The following is a 19,323-nucleotide window of genomic DNA, read 5'->3' on the forward strand; positions in this document are numbered from 1 at the left end:
AGCGACACGGCGACGTACCCAGGTTCGAGGCCCTCCGATGGAGGTAAAACCTCTACTCCTGCTAGAGTGTATAAGATGATCACACGAGTACAATGGTGCTCCTAGAGCTGTGTCCGGCTGCTCCCGGGAGGCTAAGGGAGACGATGGTCTCTCTCACGGGGCAGCGCTAAGGGTGGAATGGAGTGAGAATGATCGATCCCCTACACGAGAGGGGGTAGTGCGGCTTATATAGGCACCGGCACTTTACATATAAGACCCTATAGTTTATCGGCCGGCTTGGCCGGCTCCGGCTTCCGCTCCTTCCCGAGGCGGTGACGTCGGGAGCCGTTGAGGCGTAGTGGCCTGTCCCATCCGGCTGCCCGGGTCAGCGGTATGGAGAGGAGGTGTCCCTGTCGCCGTCGGCCACCGTAGCCAGTACGGATCGTCGTTAGCCATGATGGCCTGTCCGGCGCGTGGCACTATTGCTCCACAGTGCCCCGCGCTTTACGGAAGATGAAGTCGGCGTGGACTTTGGGAACCCGGATCACCAACCCGGTTCCTTCCAGTGCAAGACTCGCCAGCCTCGAGTCGGTCTGAGGTACAGACCCCCAGTCGGATATGGCTTGTAGAAGCCGGCCCAGCCTACAGCATTGGCGGCCGTAGCCGGGCCGACTAGGACCTAGAGCCAGCCGGCTTCCGGACCAGCCGGCCACGGCGCCAGCCGGCTGCTCCTCAGCCGGCCTTTGCCGCGAGCCGGCCAGTGGCCAGCCGGCTGCTCCGCGTCCATTGCCCTACCCGGGGTCTTCCCCCTGACATTAGCCCCCGAAGTTGGCAAGGTCCTGCGTTTAGAAGGACCTAGGCAGGTTTTCCGGGCTTCTTGAATATACTTGGCGGCACTCGGAGGGGCCGACTGAGAATTTTCATTCAGCCGGCTGCGCCCTCATCCGGCTCGTTCTTGCCGGCTGCTTCTAGCCGGCTGCTATTTACACTTGTGCAGCTTTTGCTTTCTCGCAAGTTTTGATGGCGTCTCCGCCTTGCTGATAACTTTTGGTCCGAGTTGAACTCGTTGTCCGGCTCCGGCTTGCGGCGCGCAGGAGTCTCCGCCGCCTCGAGTCCTGCACCCGACTTGACCGGTCTGACGCCTGGGCTCGCCGCCGGTTCGTCTGGTCACATCAATGTCCCCTCCGGATTCGATGCGGTTGTGGGCGACGTGGTGTGGCAGTTTCTGGTAACGGCAGCGGTCGTGGGCGACGTTAATGCGCAGAAAATCCGGGCGGCGTGGCCACGATCGCCACGTGGAGGCCAACTGCCCGCCGCGGTCGGCTATAAATGCCGCGAGGGAGGGTACCGAGGCGGCACTTGCCCACTTCTTCTTCCTCGCGCTCCCGCTCCCCTCGCTCTCTTCCTGCGCTCGAGCCCGTCGCTGCTCCGACGAACTCCTCCCGCTGGCGAACTCCGGCGAGCGAGTCTCCGCCGATCCGCCGCCGCTACTCCGTCGAGCCGGCGCCACGGGGCCCCGCGTTTCAACGGAGCGCCCTCAGCCACCGTCGTCGCCGCCACCGTCGCAAGGTTCTTCGTCGCCCTTTCGTCTTTCGTGGTCAACCTCTTCCTCTTCCTCGACAATGGCCTCCGCCAGCGGATCGTGGCGGGGCTCGTACATGCGAGATGATGATATCGCGCGGCTGGTGCGCCTCCGCCGGATCCCGTCGTCGGTGATCACGCGGGCGCCCGGTGAGGAGATGGAGCCCGTGCTGCAGCCTGGCGAGCGCGTCGTCTTCGGCGCGCACCTCGATCGCGGGCTGGGCCTGCCGGCCTCCGCCTTCTTCCGGCAGTTCCTCGACAACTTCGGCCTGCAGCCGCACCACCTGCCGGCCAACGCCTGCGTCCTCCTCAGCTGCTATGTGGCGTTCATGGAGGCCTACGCCGGCTTGTGGCCGGACATCGACTTCTGGAGCCGGCTGTTCTACTTGAAGGCCCAAACTACTGAGGGCCGCCTGCGGGCCTGCGGCGCCGCCTCGATCTACACCCGGCCTGGTACGCCTTTCCCCAAAATTCCCACCGTTGACTCGGTGAAGAACTGGCAGATGTCATTCTTCTATGTGCGCAACGAGGGCGAGCTCGTCGACCGGATCAACCTTCCGGAGTTCAACCCGGTTCCTCCAGTCGGCCGGATCAACTGGAGCTACAACGCCCGCACGGCGGATCCGGATGCTGAGGTGAATCAGCTCTGGGACTTCCTGGGGGCGGCCGTCGCGAACGGGCTGACCGCCGAGGACCTCCTCTGCACCATCGCCGAGCGCCGGGTGCTGCCGCTCCAGATGCGCACCCACAAGATTGGGCACATGTCCGGCCGGTTCGATCCGAACCGGACGTCCACAGCGCTGGTCTCCAAGGCCCAGGTCGCCCGCCGGGTGAACAACATCACCAAGGCGAACATGCCTGAGGAATGGAACTACGGGCTGGCGCCCCACGACAGGGACCACCCGCCCGAGCTGGTAAGTTTTGTATCTCCGCCGACTTCCGGCTTGCGGCTGCGGGGCCGACTTCCGTTTTTCTTCTGCCGACTTCCGGCTTGTTGTTTGCTCATGTTCTGTTTTTTCTAGCTCTTCTCCCGGCAAAACGCCGAGGACGGCGACCCGGCGACGAGGAGATGGACGCCGGATCACGCCGATCCGGCTGACCAAGCCGGCGACCAGGCTGGCGACGACGACCTGCTGCAGGCGCCCGACGTAGGCGGCCAGGGGGAGCACAATCCGCCCCCTTCACCGGAGCAGCAGGAGGACGAGGAGCCGGCTACGTCCACCACGGGGCCTATCCCTGCCGTGCCCCTGCGCACGAGGCCGCCGAGCACCACGGCGACTTCGGCGCTCAAGGGGAAGAAACGAGTCGGCGACCCCCGCGCCACTGCCGCCTCGGAGGCGAAGGCGAAGAAGCTCCGCCGGCTGCAGCCGAAGAAGGTTCCGGAGCAGGCCGGGTGAGTTTTCTTTTCTCTTTTGTTTGATTCCTTTTCTTTCCTTATTTTCTATGCTTATCTTTTCCTTATTTGTTCGGCTAGGGCTCCCATCAAGTTTGCCCAGGGCGGCGGCTCCCGGCAGACTCCGCGCGTCGTGTCGCCGCCTCCTCGACAAAGGAGGGAGTCGACGCCACAGCCTTCATCGCGCGCACCTACGCCGCCGCCGTCTGCGAGTACTCCGCCTGCCGCAGGGGCGCCTTCCTTCGCCGTGCCGCTGGCCTCAGCGCCTGATCGCGGCACGCGTGTTGAGCCGACTCGCCAGGCGACGCTGGACGACATGTTCCCGAGCCGGACTCGTCTTCTGGGCCCAGCTGCTGGGGCTGGCCTGGGCATGCCGCCGTCGACCGGAGCCGGAGCCGGCAGCTCCGCACCGCCCGCGACCGGAACCGGAGCCGGCAGGGCCGCGCCGCCCACGATCGGAGCCGGAGCCAGGCCGAGCGTGGTGGTGCTGGACGAAAGCCCGGAGGGGGCACCTCAGGCGCCGGAGATGGCTGCGCCGACTAGACCGTCCGCTTCGCCCGGAGCGCCGCCACCACCGGAGCCGACTATGGGGGAGCCGGCCAGGCAGGAGCCGGCAAGGGACGAGCCGGCGCGCACGGAGGGCGCCGACTCGCGCGCGTTGGTGAGGACGGGAACCCCATCGGCGTCGCCGCAAGGCCTGCACGTGGCCAAGGGCGCCCTGCTCCTTCACGTGTCGTCCGCCTCCGACTCCAGCCTTGGCTCGGCTGGTACTATGGAGCAGGCGTGGCTCCGCGCCGACTCCTACGAGGTGACCAGCCGGGAGGGGAACCCCGGCCAAGCGTCGGTGGAGATGTTCTTCTCCAGCCTGCAGGCCAACCTCAAGGCTAGGGCTGCCGAGGCCGCGGCCAACCTCGCCAAGGTGGAGGAAGCCAGCAAGGTAAGCTTCAACTGTTTTTTGATTTGGTAATCATCCTGGTAGCCCTCCGAGGCATGGGCCGGCTGCTTGGAGCCGGTCCGGGTTTCGCCTGGCATACTGACTTTTCTTTTTCCTTAGGCCGTGGCGGATCGGCGCACCGCTCTGTACAACCGCGCCGTGACCCACTACCACAAGGCCAAGCTGGACCGGGCCGGTTTGGCTCGTGAGCTGGGGGCCGTCAAGGGTAAGTTCTTGCTTCTTCCGACTCGATGTCTTCTTTTTAGTTTTCGTTGGCTGTCGTTTCTTTCGTACTGACGGCTTGTTTTTGCCGGCCTGCAGCTGAGGCCGCCCGGATCCCGCAGCTGGAATCGGACCTCCGAGTTGCCCGCGCCCAATGCGTCACAAGCGAGGAGGCGAATCGGGCTGCAGCCGCCAAGCTGAAGGTGGCTGACGGGGAGCTGAAGCGGCTGCGCCAGCTTGAGGCTAACCACCTCAAGGAGCTTGCCGCCCTCAAGAAGGACGGGGAGGAGAAGCTGGCGGAGCTGAGCAGGCGGCTGGACGAGGTGGAGAGGCAGCGGCTTGCGCTTCGAGAGGAGGTCACCACCAAGTCCACGGAGCCGACGGCTACCGCCAAACGCTGGACGGAGGGGATTGGCGCGCTTGATCGCGGCTTGTCGGGTGACTGCCTCTATGTTTCCTTCCCTTTGCCGGCTTTCGGCTGTCGGCTGCCGACTTAGGTTGGTAGCCGGCAGCAGAAACTTGTCTTTTTCGCTATCTCCATCTTCGGGCTAGGGGCAGTCGGCTCGTGCCGGCTGCCGCCAGGCTCTTGCTTTGCTCCTTCGAAATCTCCATCTTCGGGCTGGGGGCAGTCGGTTCATGCCGGCTGCCGCCAGTCTTACTTTAGAGCTTCGGAATCTCCATCTTCGGGCTGGGGGCAGTCGGCTCGTGCCGGCTGCCGCCAGGCTTTTGCTTTTCTCCTTCGAAATCTCCATCTTCGGGCTGGGGGCAGTCGGTTCATGCCGGCTGCCGCCAGTCTTACTTTAGAGCTTCGGAATCTCCATCTTCGGGCTGGGGCGGTCGGCTCGTGCCGGCTGCCGCCAGTCTTACTTTAGGATTTCGAAAATTTGCATTTTTCAGCTTATTTCGGCTTTTGGTGGTTTCTGACATGCTTTTTCTTGCAGCGGCCTTCCCGGAAACGCAGGATGCGGCCTTGGCAGCCGTTGGCGTTGCGCGCGAGTCCAGGAGGCGGGCGACTGGCGAGGGCAGCTCGGAGTACTTCAGCATGGAAGACTATATGGCGTCCATGTCTGCCCGCGTCGAGCCCATCACCAAGCTCGGCTGGGAGCTCCGGAAGGCGGCTGAGGAGCTGGTCCCGATGCTGTGGCCCGCGGAGGCGGCGCCGCAAGATATCTCCAGCCTCACCTCTTTGATGGAGCGGGCACCGGATCGCTTCCTCGACTGGAAGGAGTCTGCCACGCGTGCTGGCGCCGACATGGCGCTGTCCTTTGTCCTCTCCTGGTACAATGAGGTGGACCTGGGGCAGCTCGAGTATCGTCGAGCCGGCGTGGAGGACAAGCTCCCGGCCGAACTCAAGACCGCCCGGCTTGCCCGAGCCAGCGCCATCGCCGACTTCGTCGACAAGAGCCTCTTCGTCGCGGACCCGAACCCTCAGTCTGATGAGGAGTACGAGATGGAGGATGAGGATGCGGAGGATGTGCCCGAAGACGACCCGGCAGCCGGCCGCTCTGATGCTCCTCCAGCTGGCGCTTAATTTACCTGTCTCTCAATTGTTGCTTTTGCCAAGACAATTTATTAAATCCCCGGGATGCCGGGTGCATATGTAAGACAATATTATTATCCTTTTATTAGGTCACACTTTAATGTGTTTGTTAATCATTTGTGTGCCGAGTTGCTTTCTTTCGACTTGTTCGCTTTTTCCTATCCGCCCCACTCTTTGGCTGTGCTCTTGCCGGTCGTACGTCCGACTTGCGATCCGTCGCCGGATCAAGAGCGGGCCGCTGAGGGAGGCCGACAATACTTCAGTCGAACGAGCTGAATTCGGCAATCCGGCACTTTTATGAAAAGTTGCAAGTCAACTCGCTTTTACTCTTTCCCTTAGTCGTTTTTCGCGTGCCGGCTCCCTAGGCCTTACTCCCGCCAGCCGGACAGCCGGGTTGCGGTCTGTAGCTGGATCGGAAGCCGGCTGTCGGAAACCGGATCACGTTACTGAGCCGGCCGCGTGAAAGGGTTCAAGCCAATTGGCGAAACAAAGTAGAGTATGCGAAACACTTGTCGGAAACGGCACTCTTGGCGCATGCTTTTCATAGCTTACAAAAGGGATACAAGGGATACATACATTCCTGCTCTCATGTGTAAAATGGTTGAAGCAACCTGACATTCCAGGGACGTTTAGTCTCTTCGTCAGTTTTGCTTGCTTTGTTCTTTTTGGCCTCTTGGGCATCTATGAGATAGTAGGAATCATTGCCTACTGCCTTGCTCACGATGAAGGGACCCTCCCATGGGGATGCTAGTTTATGCTGTCCGGCTGTCCGTTGGATCAGCCGGAGCACTAGGTCTCCTTCTCGGAATGCTAAGGTCTTGACCTTCCGGCTGTGATAGCGACGGAGGCTTTGCTGATATACGGTTGACCTTGACTCGGCCATCAACCGGACCTCTTCAACCAGGTCGACTCCCTCTTCGCGAGCCTCTTTGGCTTCAGCTTCTGTGTAGAGCTTGATCCTTGGCGCGTCGTGCTCGATATCAGTCGGCAGGACGGCTTCGGCCCCGTATACGAGGAAGAAGGGTGTGAAGCCGACCGAGCGGTTTGGCGTTGTGCGCAGGCTCCACAGCACGCTGGGCAGCTCTTCAATCCAGCAGCCGGCTGAGCGCTCAAGCGGCTCCACCAGCCGGGGCCGGATGCCGGCTAGGATCAAGCCATTAGCCTTCTCCACTTGGCCGTTGGTCTCCGGGTGTGCCACGGAAGATAAGTCCATCCGGATCCCCATCTCCCCGCAGTAGCGTTTGAAGATGCCTTCGGCGAAGTTGCTGCCATTGTCGGTGATGATGCTATGCGGGTAGCCATATCTCACGATTATTTCCTTGAGGAATGTGACGGCTGTGGAGCCGTCCAGCTTCTTGATTGGCTTGGCTTCGATCCACTTAGTGAATTTGTCAATCATCACCAAATGTCGTGGTATCGTCACGGCATATGCCATAGGGTGGCTAATCGAAGGTGGTTCCTGAGAGATCTCACGGCGGTATCCGGAAGCGGGTATGGGCACGAGCGACACGGCGACGTACCCGTGTTCGAGGCCCTCCGATGGAGGTAAAACCTCTACTCCTGCTAGAGTGTATAAGATGATCACACAAGTACAATGGTGCTCCTAGAGCTGTGTCCGGCTGCTCCTGGGAGGCTAAGGGAGACGATGGTCTCTCTCTCAGGGCAGCGCTAAGGGTGGAATGAAGTGAGAATGATCGATCCCCTACACGAGAGGGGGTAGTGCGGATTATATAGGCACCGGCACTTTACATATAAGACCCTATAGTTTACTGGCCGGCTTGGCCGGCTCCGGCTTCCGCTCCTTCCCGAGGCAGTGACGTCGGGAGCCGTTGAGGCGTAGTGGCTCGTCCCATCCGGCTGCCCGTGTCAGCGGTATGGAGTGGAGGTGTCCCCGTCGCCGTCGCCCACTGTAGCCAGTACGGATCGTCGTTAGCCATGATGGCCTGTCCGGCGCGTGGCACTATTGCTCCACAGTGCCCCACGCTTTACGGAAGATGAAGTCAGCGTGGACTTTGGGAACCCGGATCACCAACCCGGTTCCTTCCAGTGCAAGACTCGCCAGCCTCGAGTCGGCCTGAGGTACGGACCCCCGTCGGATATGGCTTGTAGAAGCCGGCCCAGCTACGAGCATTGGCGGCCGTAGCCAGGCCGACTAGGACCTAGAGCCAGCCGGCTTCCGGACCAGCCGGCCACGGCGCCAGCCGGCTGCTCCTCAGCCGGCCTTTGCCGCGAGCCGGCCAGTGGCCAGCCGGCTGCTCCGCGTCCATTGCCCTACCCGGGGTCTTCCCCCCGACATACATAAACCAAAAGGCATACGCCTATAAGCATAAGTTCCATAGGGACAAGTAAAGGTGATTTTCTCTTGATCTTTAGCTTTAACAGCAATTTGTAAAAAACCAGAATAACCATCAAGAAAGCAAAAATGAGTATTTTTAGATAACCTTTCTAGCATTTGATCAATAAATGGTAAAGGGTAATGATCTTTCTTAGTAACTTTATTAACTTTTCGATAATCAATGCACATTCTATACCCTACAACTACTCTTTGAGGTATGAGCTCATCATTATCATTAGGCACAACAGTCATTCCTCCTTTCTTAGGAACGCAATGCACAGGACTAACCCATCTACTATCAGCAATAGGATATATAATACCAGCTTCAAGAAGTCGTAATACCTCATTTCTTACCACATCCTTCATCTTGGGAATTAGACGACGCCGAGGTTCAACAACAGGCTTCGCATCATCTTCCATATTAATGGCGTGTTGGCAAATAGAGGGAGAAATCCCCTTCAAGTCATCAAGAGTATAGCCAATAGCACCTCGGTGTTTCTTCAATATTTGCAATAATCTTTCTTCTTCGAACTCTGTAAGTTTAGAACTAATAATAACAGGATATATTTTCTTATCATCAATATGAGCATATTTAAGATTATCAGGCAAAGGCTTTAAATCAAAAACATGATCTTCCTTTGGTGGCGGTGTTGTACCCAAATCTTCCACCGGTAAATCATGCTTGAGAATAGGTTGGCGAAGAAAAATCTCCTCAAGCTCATCTCTTTCTTTCCTAAAAACTTCACTCTCGCTATCCTCCAAATGTTGCTGCAAAGGATTATTAGGAACAAGAACAATAGATGCACCCTGCTCCATTTTAAAATCATTACTAGGCAAATCAGCTTTATAAGGAGTTTTAGTAAATTTAGAGAAGTTAAACTCATAAGATTCACCAGCAAATTTAGTCAAAATTTTCTCTTTCTTGCAATCTATAATAGCTCCACAAGTATTTAGAAAAGGTCTACCAAAAATGATAGGACAATAATCACTAGCAGCAGAACCAAGTACCAAAAAGTCAGCAGGATATTTAATCTTACCACATAGAACTTCCACATCTCGAACAATACCAATTGGAGAAATAGTTTCTCTATTAGCCAGCTGAATAACCACATCAATATCTTCAAGTTCACAAGAATCAATTTCGTGCATAATCTCCGTGTAAAGCTCATAAGGAATAGCACTAACACTTGCACCAATATCACATAAACCATAATAGCAATGATCACCAATTTTAACAGATAGCATAGGAACACTAGCTTGTTTGGGTTTATTAGGATGTGAAACAATATTAGAAGCATCTTCACAGAAAATAATATGACCATCCTCTACATTTTCAGTCACAAGATCTTTAACAATTGCAATAGCAGGTTCAACTTTTATTTGTTCTTCAGGTTCTCTAGGTTTCTTTTCACTTTTATGAACCGCACTATTTATAACAGAGTACTCTTTCATTTTAGCAGGAAAAGGAGTTTTTTCAATATAAGCTTCAGGAATAACACGATCGCCAGCTTCAACTACAACACACTTATTAATAGATGAATCAATTTTATCTTTATACGGTTCATGATACTTATCAAAATTCTTCTTAGGCAATTCATAATGAGAGGCAAAAGCTTTATAAAGGTTTGCAGCAACTTGAGAATCAAGACCATATGTAGCACTCATATTACGAAATGTATCAGTATCCATAAAAGCTTCAATGCATTTATAATCATAAATTATACCTGATTCTCTATCTTTGTCGTTCTCCCAACCTTCAGTATTTTCTTGGATCCGATCAAGAAGGTCCCTTTTAAACTCTTCTTTATTGCGTGTAAATGATCCGAACAAGAGGTATCCAAGCAAGGTCTTGTCTTGAAAAGAAAGTCTTGCATAGAAATTATCAATAATAATATTACCAGGAAGCTCATGAATGGGGCATTTGAGCATTAAAGACTTCAATCCCCCCAAGCTTGGGCAATACTCTCTCCATCATGAGGCCAGAAATTATATATGTGGTTCCGATCTTTGTGAATTTCACTTGGAGGATAAAATTTGGAATAAAATAAAGGCACAATGTCCTCCCAATCAAGAGAATCACCATTCTTCAGCAATTTATACCAATGCGCCGCTTTACCAGACAGCGATATAGTGAATAGTTTCTTCCTAACTACATTCATAGCAATACCTGCACATTTGAATAACCCGCATAATTCATGCAAAAACAGTAAATGATCACCAGGATGGACAGTTCCATCCCCTTCATAGCGGTTATCCATAACATGTTCAATAATTTTCATAGGTATTTTATATGGTATTACTTCCTCACCTGGCGCCTCATCCACTACCGTTGCAGTAGTAGTAGATTTCCCAAATAGAAATTGAAGAGAAGATCTCTCCATAACGACTTATAGCAGCAGGCAGAAATAAAATCAGCACAAACAGTAAAGGTTTTCCTTACCAATTCCGCTTACCAATAGCGCTTCACTCCCCGGCAACGGCGCCGTAAAATAGTCTTGATGACCCACAAGTATAGGGGGTGTATCGTAGTATCTTCGATAAGTAAGAATGTCGATCCCAACGAGGAGCAGAAGATGTTGACGAGCAGTTTTGATGAAGGATTCACTGTAATGCTCACGGACAAGTATTCGGGGGGTTTTGATGTAACAGATGAATAAAGTACAAGTAAGTAAAATGCGAGAGAAATAATTGCAGCGAGTGGCCCAATCCTTTTTAGCACAAAGGACAAGCCGGTTTGTTTACTTATAATGACCAAACGTTCTCGAGGACACACGGGATTTTAGTCTAGTGCTTTCGCTACATACGCGTTGATTAATCTTCATTGTTTTGATAAGTGTTGTGTGAGTGAACCTATGCTAATGTACCGCCCTTCCTAGGACTAATACATACTTGTGATTATACCCCTTGCAAGCATCCGCAACTACAAGAAAGTAATTAAGATAAATCTAACCACAGCCTTAAACTCGAGATCCTGCGATCCCTCCCGCATCGATATACCAACGGGGGCTCGGGTTTCGTCACTCCGGCAACCCCGCAATTGGCAAACGAGTACAAGATGCATTCCCCTAGGCCCATAAATGGTGAAGTGTCGTGTAGTCGACGTTCACACGACACCACTAGAAGAATAACACCACAACTTAAATATCATAACATTGAATATTACTCAACCATAGTTCACTACTAACAATTAGACTTCACCCATGTCCTCAAGAACTAAACGAACTACTCACGAGACATCATATGGAACATGATCAGAGGTAATATGATGATGAATAACAATCTGAACATAGACCTTGGTTCAATGGTTTCACTCAATAGCATCAACAACAAGTAGAAATCAGTTTCGGGAGAGTTTCCCCTATCAAACAATCAAGATCAAACCCAAATTGCTACAGTGGTGACGATGTCCAGCGGTGGAGATGGCGGTGATGATGGTGGAGATGATGATGATGGTGATGGAGATGATGTCCAGCTCGATGGCGGTGACGATGGCGTCGATTTCCCCCTCCGGGAGGGAATTTCCCCGGCGGATTCCTGCCCGCCGGAGAGCTCTTTTCTCTCTGGTGTTCTCCGCCCCGCAGAGGCGGCTGTAACCCTTCGTGAGGATTCCTCTGTGGCTTAGGTCCTCGGGACGAAGGGTTTCGCGAAGAAAAGGAGGCGAAAGAGGCCGAGGGGGCCCCACACCACATGGTGGCGCGGCCAGGCCATGGGCCGCGCCGCCCTATGGTGTGGGCCCACCTTGGGTCCACCTGGCTCCCCCTTCTGGCTTCCTCCGTCATCTGGAAAAATAGGATTTTCTGTAAAACTTCCTTCCACATTTGATCTTCCGAAATATCGCATCCTGACGGTGCTTTTTCCAGCAGAATCCTGGCTCCGGTGCTCAATCTCCAAATGATCATGAAACATGCAAAATAGATGAAATAACATAAGTATTGTGTCCCAATATGAAATATATCAATGAATAACAGCAAATTATGATATAAAATAGTGATGCAAATTGGACGTATCACTCCTTCATCCCCATGATGCGGCCCTGCCCCACCTTCGCGGAGGTCCGCTCCCTGCTCCAGTGTGTCGACGACGCGCAAGCGGGCAAGGAGGCACGCCCGCACGTCTTCACTGCATCGCCACAGTCACCGCCATCTCCTGCCCGCGGGAGGCCAACATGGCCAAAACTCTGCCGCGAGACAGTTTCCTGCCGCGCAGGGCAAACAACGCAATTCCATGCCGCGGCAGCGCCCCCAGTGCAACCTCCTCCTGGCTGGCACCCTAGTCCGAACTACCGCAGCAAGAATACCATGTGCCGGCCCCCGCGCTCTACACCACTGACGGCGGTCCCGTACAGCGTCGCTCCACCACCCGCGCCTCCGAGCTAGCGCCCTCTCAAGATCCCTGGACCGGGATGGTTCAGGCCTGGTCCATCCCTTGGGCTGCTCCCTCTCCATATGGTGCTCCTCCGGCCTACACTGGAGCCTGGCAGCCCGACCTTCGCCCGCCTACTGGTGCCCCTGGATTCCTTGCGCCTCGACAGCCGACGCATGCCTACCATGCTGCCCTGACCTACGCTCCTCCAACATATGCTCCATCGCCCCACTACACCGACGGCGGCTACTACACACCCCCTTCTGCTCTGCTGCTGACACCGCCGTACCAGCCTGCGCTGCTTCCTGCACCTACCTCAACCTCGACACTGACCTGGGATCAAGCTTCCTTTTTGTAGGCCATGAACAATTTTGCTTCTCAAAAAACCTCAGGTACGGATTGGATTTTCGATTCTGGTGCTTCTAGTCATATGTCTGCATCTAGTACTTTGTTGTCATCGTGCACCACATCTCCTTTCCCCTCCATTACCCTTGGTGTTGGATCCACTATTCCTATATTTTGGATTGGTCAAGCTCAAATTCCATCTTCTACATAACCTGTCCTTCTTCGTGATGTTCTTGTCGCCTCGGCTCTTATTAAAAATCTGATTTATGTTCGCCAATTTACTCGTGATAATCTTGTTTCTGTTGAATTTGACCTTTTTGGTTTATATGTGAAGGATTACCTGACCAAGGCCGAGATCGCACGCTTCAATAGCTCGAGTGATTTATACTCTCTTCATGGTGTTCCTACCGCCACGCCTCCCACTTCCATGGTGGCTTCGGTGGATTTGTGGCATCATCGACTCGGCCATCCCAATAATACAGTTTTATCATCTCTACTTAGTGAATTTTCAGTACCCTGGAATAAAGATTCTCATAATTCCTCGCTATGCGAGTCTTGTCAATTAGGCAAACATGTTCGTCTTTCGTTTTGTTCTTCAAATTCTCATAGTACCTACCCGTATGAATTACTACATTGTGATTTGTGGACATCACCAATTTCTAGTGTTTCTGGTTTCAAATATTATCTTGTTATTCTCGATGATTTTACGCACTTTGTTTGAACCTTTCCTTTACCAACAAATCTGATATTCACACAATTTTCTAAATTTTCAATGTTATGTTTTTGTACACTTCTTTCTCCCCATTCGTTTTATTCAATGTGATAATGGTCGTGAATCTGACAATATTAAAAACCGCACCTTCTTTCTTCAACACGGGCATTCTACTTCGTTTTTTCTTGCCCTTACACCTTCCCTCAAAACGGAAAAGCAGAACGTTCACTTCAAACTTTAAATGACATAGTCCGAACACTTTTAATTCACGCCTCAATGCCACCAAAATTTTGGGCCGAAGCTCATCATACAACCACCTTTTTACTTAATATTCATCCCTCCAAAGCAAACCAAACAAACACTCCCTTTTTCACTTTTTTGCCATCCCAACTATGTTGACATGCATATTTTTGGTTGTCTTTGTTTTCCCAATATCTATGCTACCTCCCCCAATAAACTATCTCCTCGCTCGATCAATACCCTGCGTTCTTCTTGGATTTTCTTTTGAACACAAAGGTTGCCGTTGTCTTGATTTACTTACCGGTCATGTCCATGTGTCTCGTCATGCTACGTGCGTTGAATTTTTTTCCTTTTGCACAACGAACCAGCAACACCACCCCGACACCCACCACCACCTCTAGCCAAAATAAATTTCCTTTTCCTTTTTCTGATCTTGCCACGGCAGCCGAACAGGATGCAAACCCTGCCACGGCAGCCCCTCGTCTGCGCATCCCCTGCCGCGACAGCTAAAAACCACCAAATCCTGCCATGGCAGACCAAACCTCTGTTGCGTCTCCTGCCGCGGCAGCCAACCACCAGCCCAGCTCTGGGCGCATCCTGCCGCGGCAGACCAACACGCGCCCACCCCTGCCGCGCCTGCACAACCACCACCCACCTCTTCCGCGGCAGACCTCCCTCCTGCCACGTCTCTTACTGCGACAACACCAGCACCCCAAACCTCTGCCGACCTAGCACCTCCTACTCAACAACCTCCTCCTCGTGCTATACCCACCACTACACCACAAAATGATCACACCATGCGCACTCGTGCTATGTCTGGTTTTCGTCTTCCTTCTCAACGTAAATCTTCATGCTAAAGTTTCTCTCTCTTCTCTCCCAAAAACTTATCAAACTGCTCTTGTTGAACCCAACTGGGCCGCTGCCATGCAGGATGGATACATTGCTCTTATTGAAAATGGGTTCCTCGCCCTTCACACACTACCATTAGTTCTGGAAAATGGGTCTCTCGTCAAATATTTAAATCTGATGGTACTCTCTCTCGTTACAAAGCTCGTTGGGTCTGTCGTGGTTATTCTCAACAACACGGTATTGATTACGATGAAACCTTCTCCCATGTAGTTAAATCCAGTACCATTCACACTATAATTAGCATTGTTGTTTCCTCCTCCTGGCCTATTCACCAATTAGATGTAAAAAATGCTTTTCTTCATGGTTCTCTACGAAATTGTTTACCGTCAACAACCTCTAGGCTTTGAAGATAAAAACCATCCTGACCACGTTTGCCTTCTTCAAAAATATCTTTGTGGTTTAAAACAAGCTCCCCAAGCTTGGTTTCAACAATTTTCTTCATTTATTCAAACTATTGGTTTTACCCCTTCTCTTTCTGATACATCTCTCTTTATTTACAACGATAATAATGATATTTCTTATTTGCTTCTTTATGTTGATGATATTGTTCTTACTGAGTTTTTTATAACTGATCTTGATCTTATTCATGATTTTTTAGGTATTGCAGTTCTTCGTGACTCTTCTGGACTTTTTCTTTCCCAGCGATAATATATTCTTGATCTTATTTCTCGTGCTAGTATGCTGGATTGCCAGCCTTCTCGCACTCATGTTGATACTTCTTTTAAACTTTCTGCTCATGGTGAACCTTTTTCTGATGCTACTCTATCATAGTCTTACGGGTGCTCTTCAATACCTCACTCTTACTCGTCCTGAAATTTCCTTTGCTGTCCAACAAGCATGTCTCTACATGCATAATCTGCGTATTTCACATTATAATCATGTCAAACACATCTTTCGCTATCTTAAAGGCACTCTTGACCTCTTTGACAGTGTACTCTGATGCAGGCTGGGCTGGTTGTCCAGATACTCATAGATCCACATCCGGATTTTTGGTTTCCTTTGTAACAACTTGATTTCTTGGTCCTAAAATACAGGTTACGGTCTCTCGCTTATCTGTTGAGGCTGAATACCGTGTTGTCACACATGCCGTTGCTAAGACGGTTTGGCTTCGTCAGTTATTTTCAGAACTTCGCCGTCCCATTGAGCAGGCTACTGTTGTTTATTGTGACAACATCTCGGCTATTTACATGTGTGGGCATCCTGTTCAACATCGGTGCACCAAGCATATCGAGATTGATATCCACTTTGTTCGCGAGAACGTCATCTTGGGGCAAGTTCGTGTTCTTCATGTTCCATCCGCGGCTCAGTTTGCAGATATTTTCAACAAAGGGCCTTGCTACTCAACCATTTACAAATATTCGATTAAGTCTCAACGTTGTTGAACCCCACGTTGATACTGCGGGGATGTTAGAGTATATCTTCGGTTATAGTTTTGGTAGTTTAAATTGTAGTCCAAGTCTATCTCTATTAGGCTTCTTGGAGTCCAAGTTTTGTACCCTATATAAACATCTCATTGAGGCCACAATCAATACAAGTAATATTTCCATAATTCTACACACATAACCGCGACAAGGAATTTCATTACTTACGTCGTCTCATTGTTACGGCAGATGCCAAACAACTTGGAGAAATGGCGATATCCTTATTCATTCCTCTCGTAAAAATAAGTACAGTACAAGGGTATTTTGTATTACGATTAGTTCTTTAAGTATAGCACGGAAAAGCTGCTCCTTCCTCGAGGACGAAATCGCGCGCGGGCGCGTGCACTGCACGCATCAGTTCGCCGTTGGAACCGGCGGCGGCAGACTAGATGTGCGCCGCTCCTCCTCGCCGTGGAAGGACGGTTCCGGTGGCCACTGCCATGTGGGCATCGGCGGCGGGTGTATCGGGAACGGCGGGAGCGGTGGCCACTGATTGTTGCCTGGCTCGGGTTGTGGCCATTGTGGGAAAGGCGGCCACTGATTATTGCCTGGCTCCGGTTCTGGCCATTCCGGGAAAGGCGGCAGCGGCGGCCACTGGTTGTTGCCTGGCTCCGGTTGTGGCCATGCAGGGAACGGCGGCCACTGCTTTCCTGGTTCTGGCTGTGGCCATGCAGGTAACGGCGGCAACTGCTTTCCTGGTTCTGGCTGCGGCCATGCAGGGAACGGCGGTAGCGGTGGCCACTGCTTACCTGGCTCTGGTTGCGGCCATGCAGGGAGCGGCGGTGGGTGGAAAGGGAACGGCGGCAGCGGCGGCCAGTTGCTGTCCGGATGCGGCCATGCGGGGAGCGGTGGCGGGCGGAACGGCGGCCACTGGTTGCCCGGCTTCGGCTGCGGCTCCGGCCACGTCGGCGCCGGTGCCTCCGGTGGCTGGTCGCCGTACGTATCAGGCGCCGGTGGCGAAAGGTCCGCCGGAGGAGCGTGGTGGCCATGCCCGTGGTGCTTGGGCGGCGCTTTGGCGTGGCTCTTTTTCTTCAAAAGGCCGCTGCTCTTTGCCAGCGATTGCACGGCGTCGTCGCCCATGCCGCGTCGCGGCGGTTGATCGGCAGCCGCGGTTGGAGGCTGGAGCACCGCGCGAGACGTTCGGCCGCCTTCCGGCTGTGCATCGGCGCCATGTGAGGAGAACGAGGTCAGCGACCTCGAGGAGGCGACGGGACACTGCGAGAGCAAAACGATGGTGAACGCCAGGAGGCATGTCACCATCTTCATGTCAGCTCCTACACGCATAGATGCTGTCCTTGATGCCACCATGTTCGCTAGCTCGGCGCGCTGGATGACAACTTGTGGTGCAGTTTGCGAGTTTGGATTGCAATATGCATCGTTTAGCTACACGATTGTATGTGTTTATATAGACTAGAGTAATATATACATGCTGTGAGTGATTTGGGTTGGTGATAGTGACAAGAAAAAATATGTTAATGTCTAACGGATAACAAAGAAAACGGTGTACGCATACAGACATCAAGTCACCACACACAGCCCTGAGGTAGTTAAGTTCGGGTATGAACACATATCGATCTTGTAGCTAGTGGCCTTGTTAACTAGCTATGGTGGCCTTGTTAACTAGCTATGGTGGTTGAATTTAGAGGGCATTGGTAACTAATGGGTTGTTGGTATCGATGAAGATGACATGCATTTGTAAAGGTTATTAGGCACGAGTCATCTTTTTACTGCTCAGGGTGGATCTCCAAAATCTTTCTTTTACAAGTCTTGTGGCCATGATCTTACTTGGCAGCAAGAAATTCCCCGAAATGGCCAAATGCTTTCGGCATTTTGGCATGCATGCGTGGTTATCTCGCACTAAAACAGTCCAAAGTGGACGGACAAAGTTAAACTTTGATCTAGTGGTGGGGGCTGGTGAAGGGAGAAATATGTGAAACTGCATTGTCTACTATTCTTCTTTCTAAATACTCAGGGCATCTCCAGCGGGGCGGACGCATTTCGGACGTTCAAAGGTCCGTTTGCGTCGTCCCAAATGGTCGAAATCGACCGCGCGTCTGTTTGCGGAGGTGGCTCCAGCGGCACAACGTATAATTTTTTTCCCATTCATAAAAGTCATAATTTGCATTAATAATAACATAAAAAACTTTAAAAAGGCCATAAAGGCGTGGTAAAACTAGGTACCGTCCACTGTCGTCGTCGCTGACGAGGTCGATGAACTCCGGCGTCGGCCATGGAAGCTGGTACGCCGGCGGTGGAGGAGGTAGGATAGGATGCGGCAACTGCGGCCAAACCATCGCCTGCAGAGGAGGCTGTGGTGAAGGTGGCCACGGATGTCAGGTCGGAGAAGCAGTCGGCGCGCCGTCGTTGGAACGCGTCGGCGTGGCCGGAAGAGTCGCCGGCCTCCCCTGCGCGAGCGCAGACTCGCGAAGCTGGATTGCGAGCCCGTCCCACAAAGCGATCTCGTCGAGCTCGTCGAGCTCGCTATTGGCCAGTGCCATGGCAATGGCCTCGTCCTCGGTAATGTCCGGCGGCTGGGTCTCCGGATCCCACACTGTCCCGCCGTCGTCGTGGTCGTAGTCTGCGCACTCCGCGTGCTCGTCCTCGTCCGCTTCCTCCTGGTCGTTCTCCTCTTCTTCCGCGGCGATCTCGCGGTCGAAGTACTCGACGTCGCCGGGTTAGCCAGCGCGGCGGCGTACGTCGAACTCCCACGCCCCGAACGGGATCCAGTTGTAGGAGTTGAGCGCGTACGCCGAATCTTCTCGGAGATCCGGACGCAAGATCGCTCGGCGGCGGAGCACCTCGTCCCGGCGCTCTCGGTCCTCGCGTGGCATGGTGGGGGGGGGGGGGACCGGCACGCGCCTGGAGTTGAGGTACCAGCCTCCTCCTGGCAGGTTTGCGTCTGGCCATGGCACCGGCCGATTTCCCTCCGAAAGGCGGCGCGCCAGGTCGATGCGGACGTACCGCCCGACTCGTTGCTTCTTGCTGGACCGTGAGCCGCTAGCCTCGTGGTCGTTCTTGGTCTTGCGGAACGGCCAACATTTCTTCCCCATGGCGTCGGTCGGGTGGATAGGGTGGGCTCTGGTAATGGTGTGGTCGGAGAAATGGGCGCCGGCAGCGTTTCTTTAAGAGGCTCGGACGCCATCTCGCCTGCCACTGCGACGCCATCCAGCAGCGCACGCTCGCGGAAGCCGAGGCGTGCCATTACCGCGGCCCTGGTAAGCTGCAGCGCGCCGCCCATAAGTAATGCCGTGGAAGACGAAGTATATGTGCCCCTGCCAGGAGGGCCCGTGCGAGGACCGGGCGGACGACCGCAGCGTCCGCAGAGTCGCAAACCTAACGCATTTTTGGGC

General features: G+C 53.4%; 1 protein-coding gene across 1 annotated transcript; it reads right to left on the reverse strand.

Annotated features, from left to right (window-relative positions):
* Window positions 1–16,327: 16,327 nt before the first annotated feature.
* LOC124696418 (vegetative cell wall protein gp1-like) lies at window positions 16,328–18,804 on the reverse strand. The gene is made up of 2 exons (XM_047229152.1): window positions 18,670–18,804; window positions 16,328–17,356 (listed from the first exon to the last, which is right to left on the reverse strand). The coding sequence occupies exons 1-2, from the start codon at window positions 18,802–18,804 to the stop codon at window positions 16,328–16,330; spliced, it is 1,164 nt and encodes a 387-aa protein (XP_047085108.1).
* Window positions 18,805–19,323: the final 519 nt, after the last annotated feature.

This window comes from Lolium rigidum, chromosome 3 (genome assembly GCF_022539505.1).
Source record: "Lolium rigidum isolate FL_2022 chromosome 3, APGP_CSIRO_Lrig_0.1, whole genome shotgun sequence".
NCBI classification, from domain to species: domain Eukaryota; kingdom Viridiplantae; phylum Streptophyta; class Magnoliopsida; order Poales; family Poaceae; genus Lolium; species Lolium rigidum.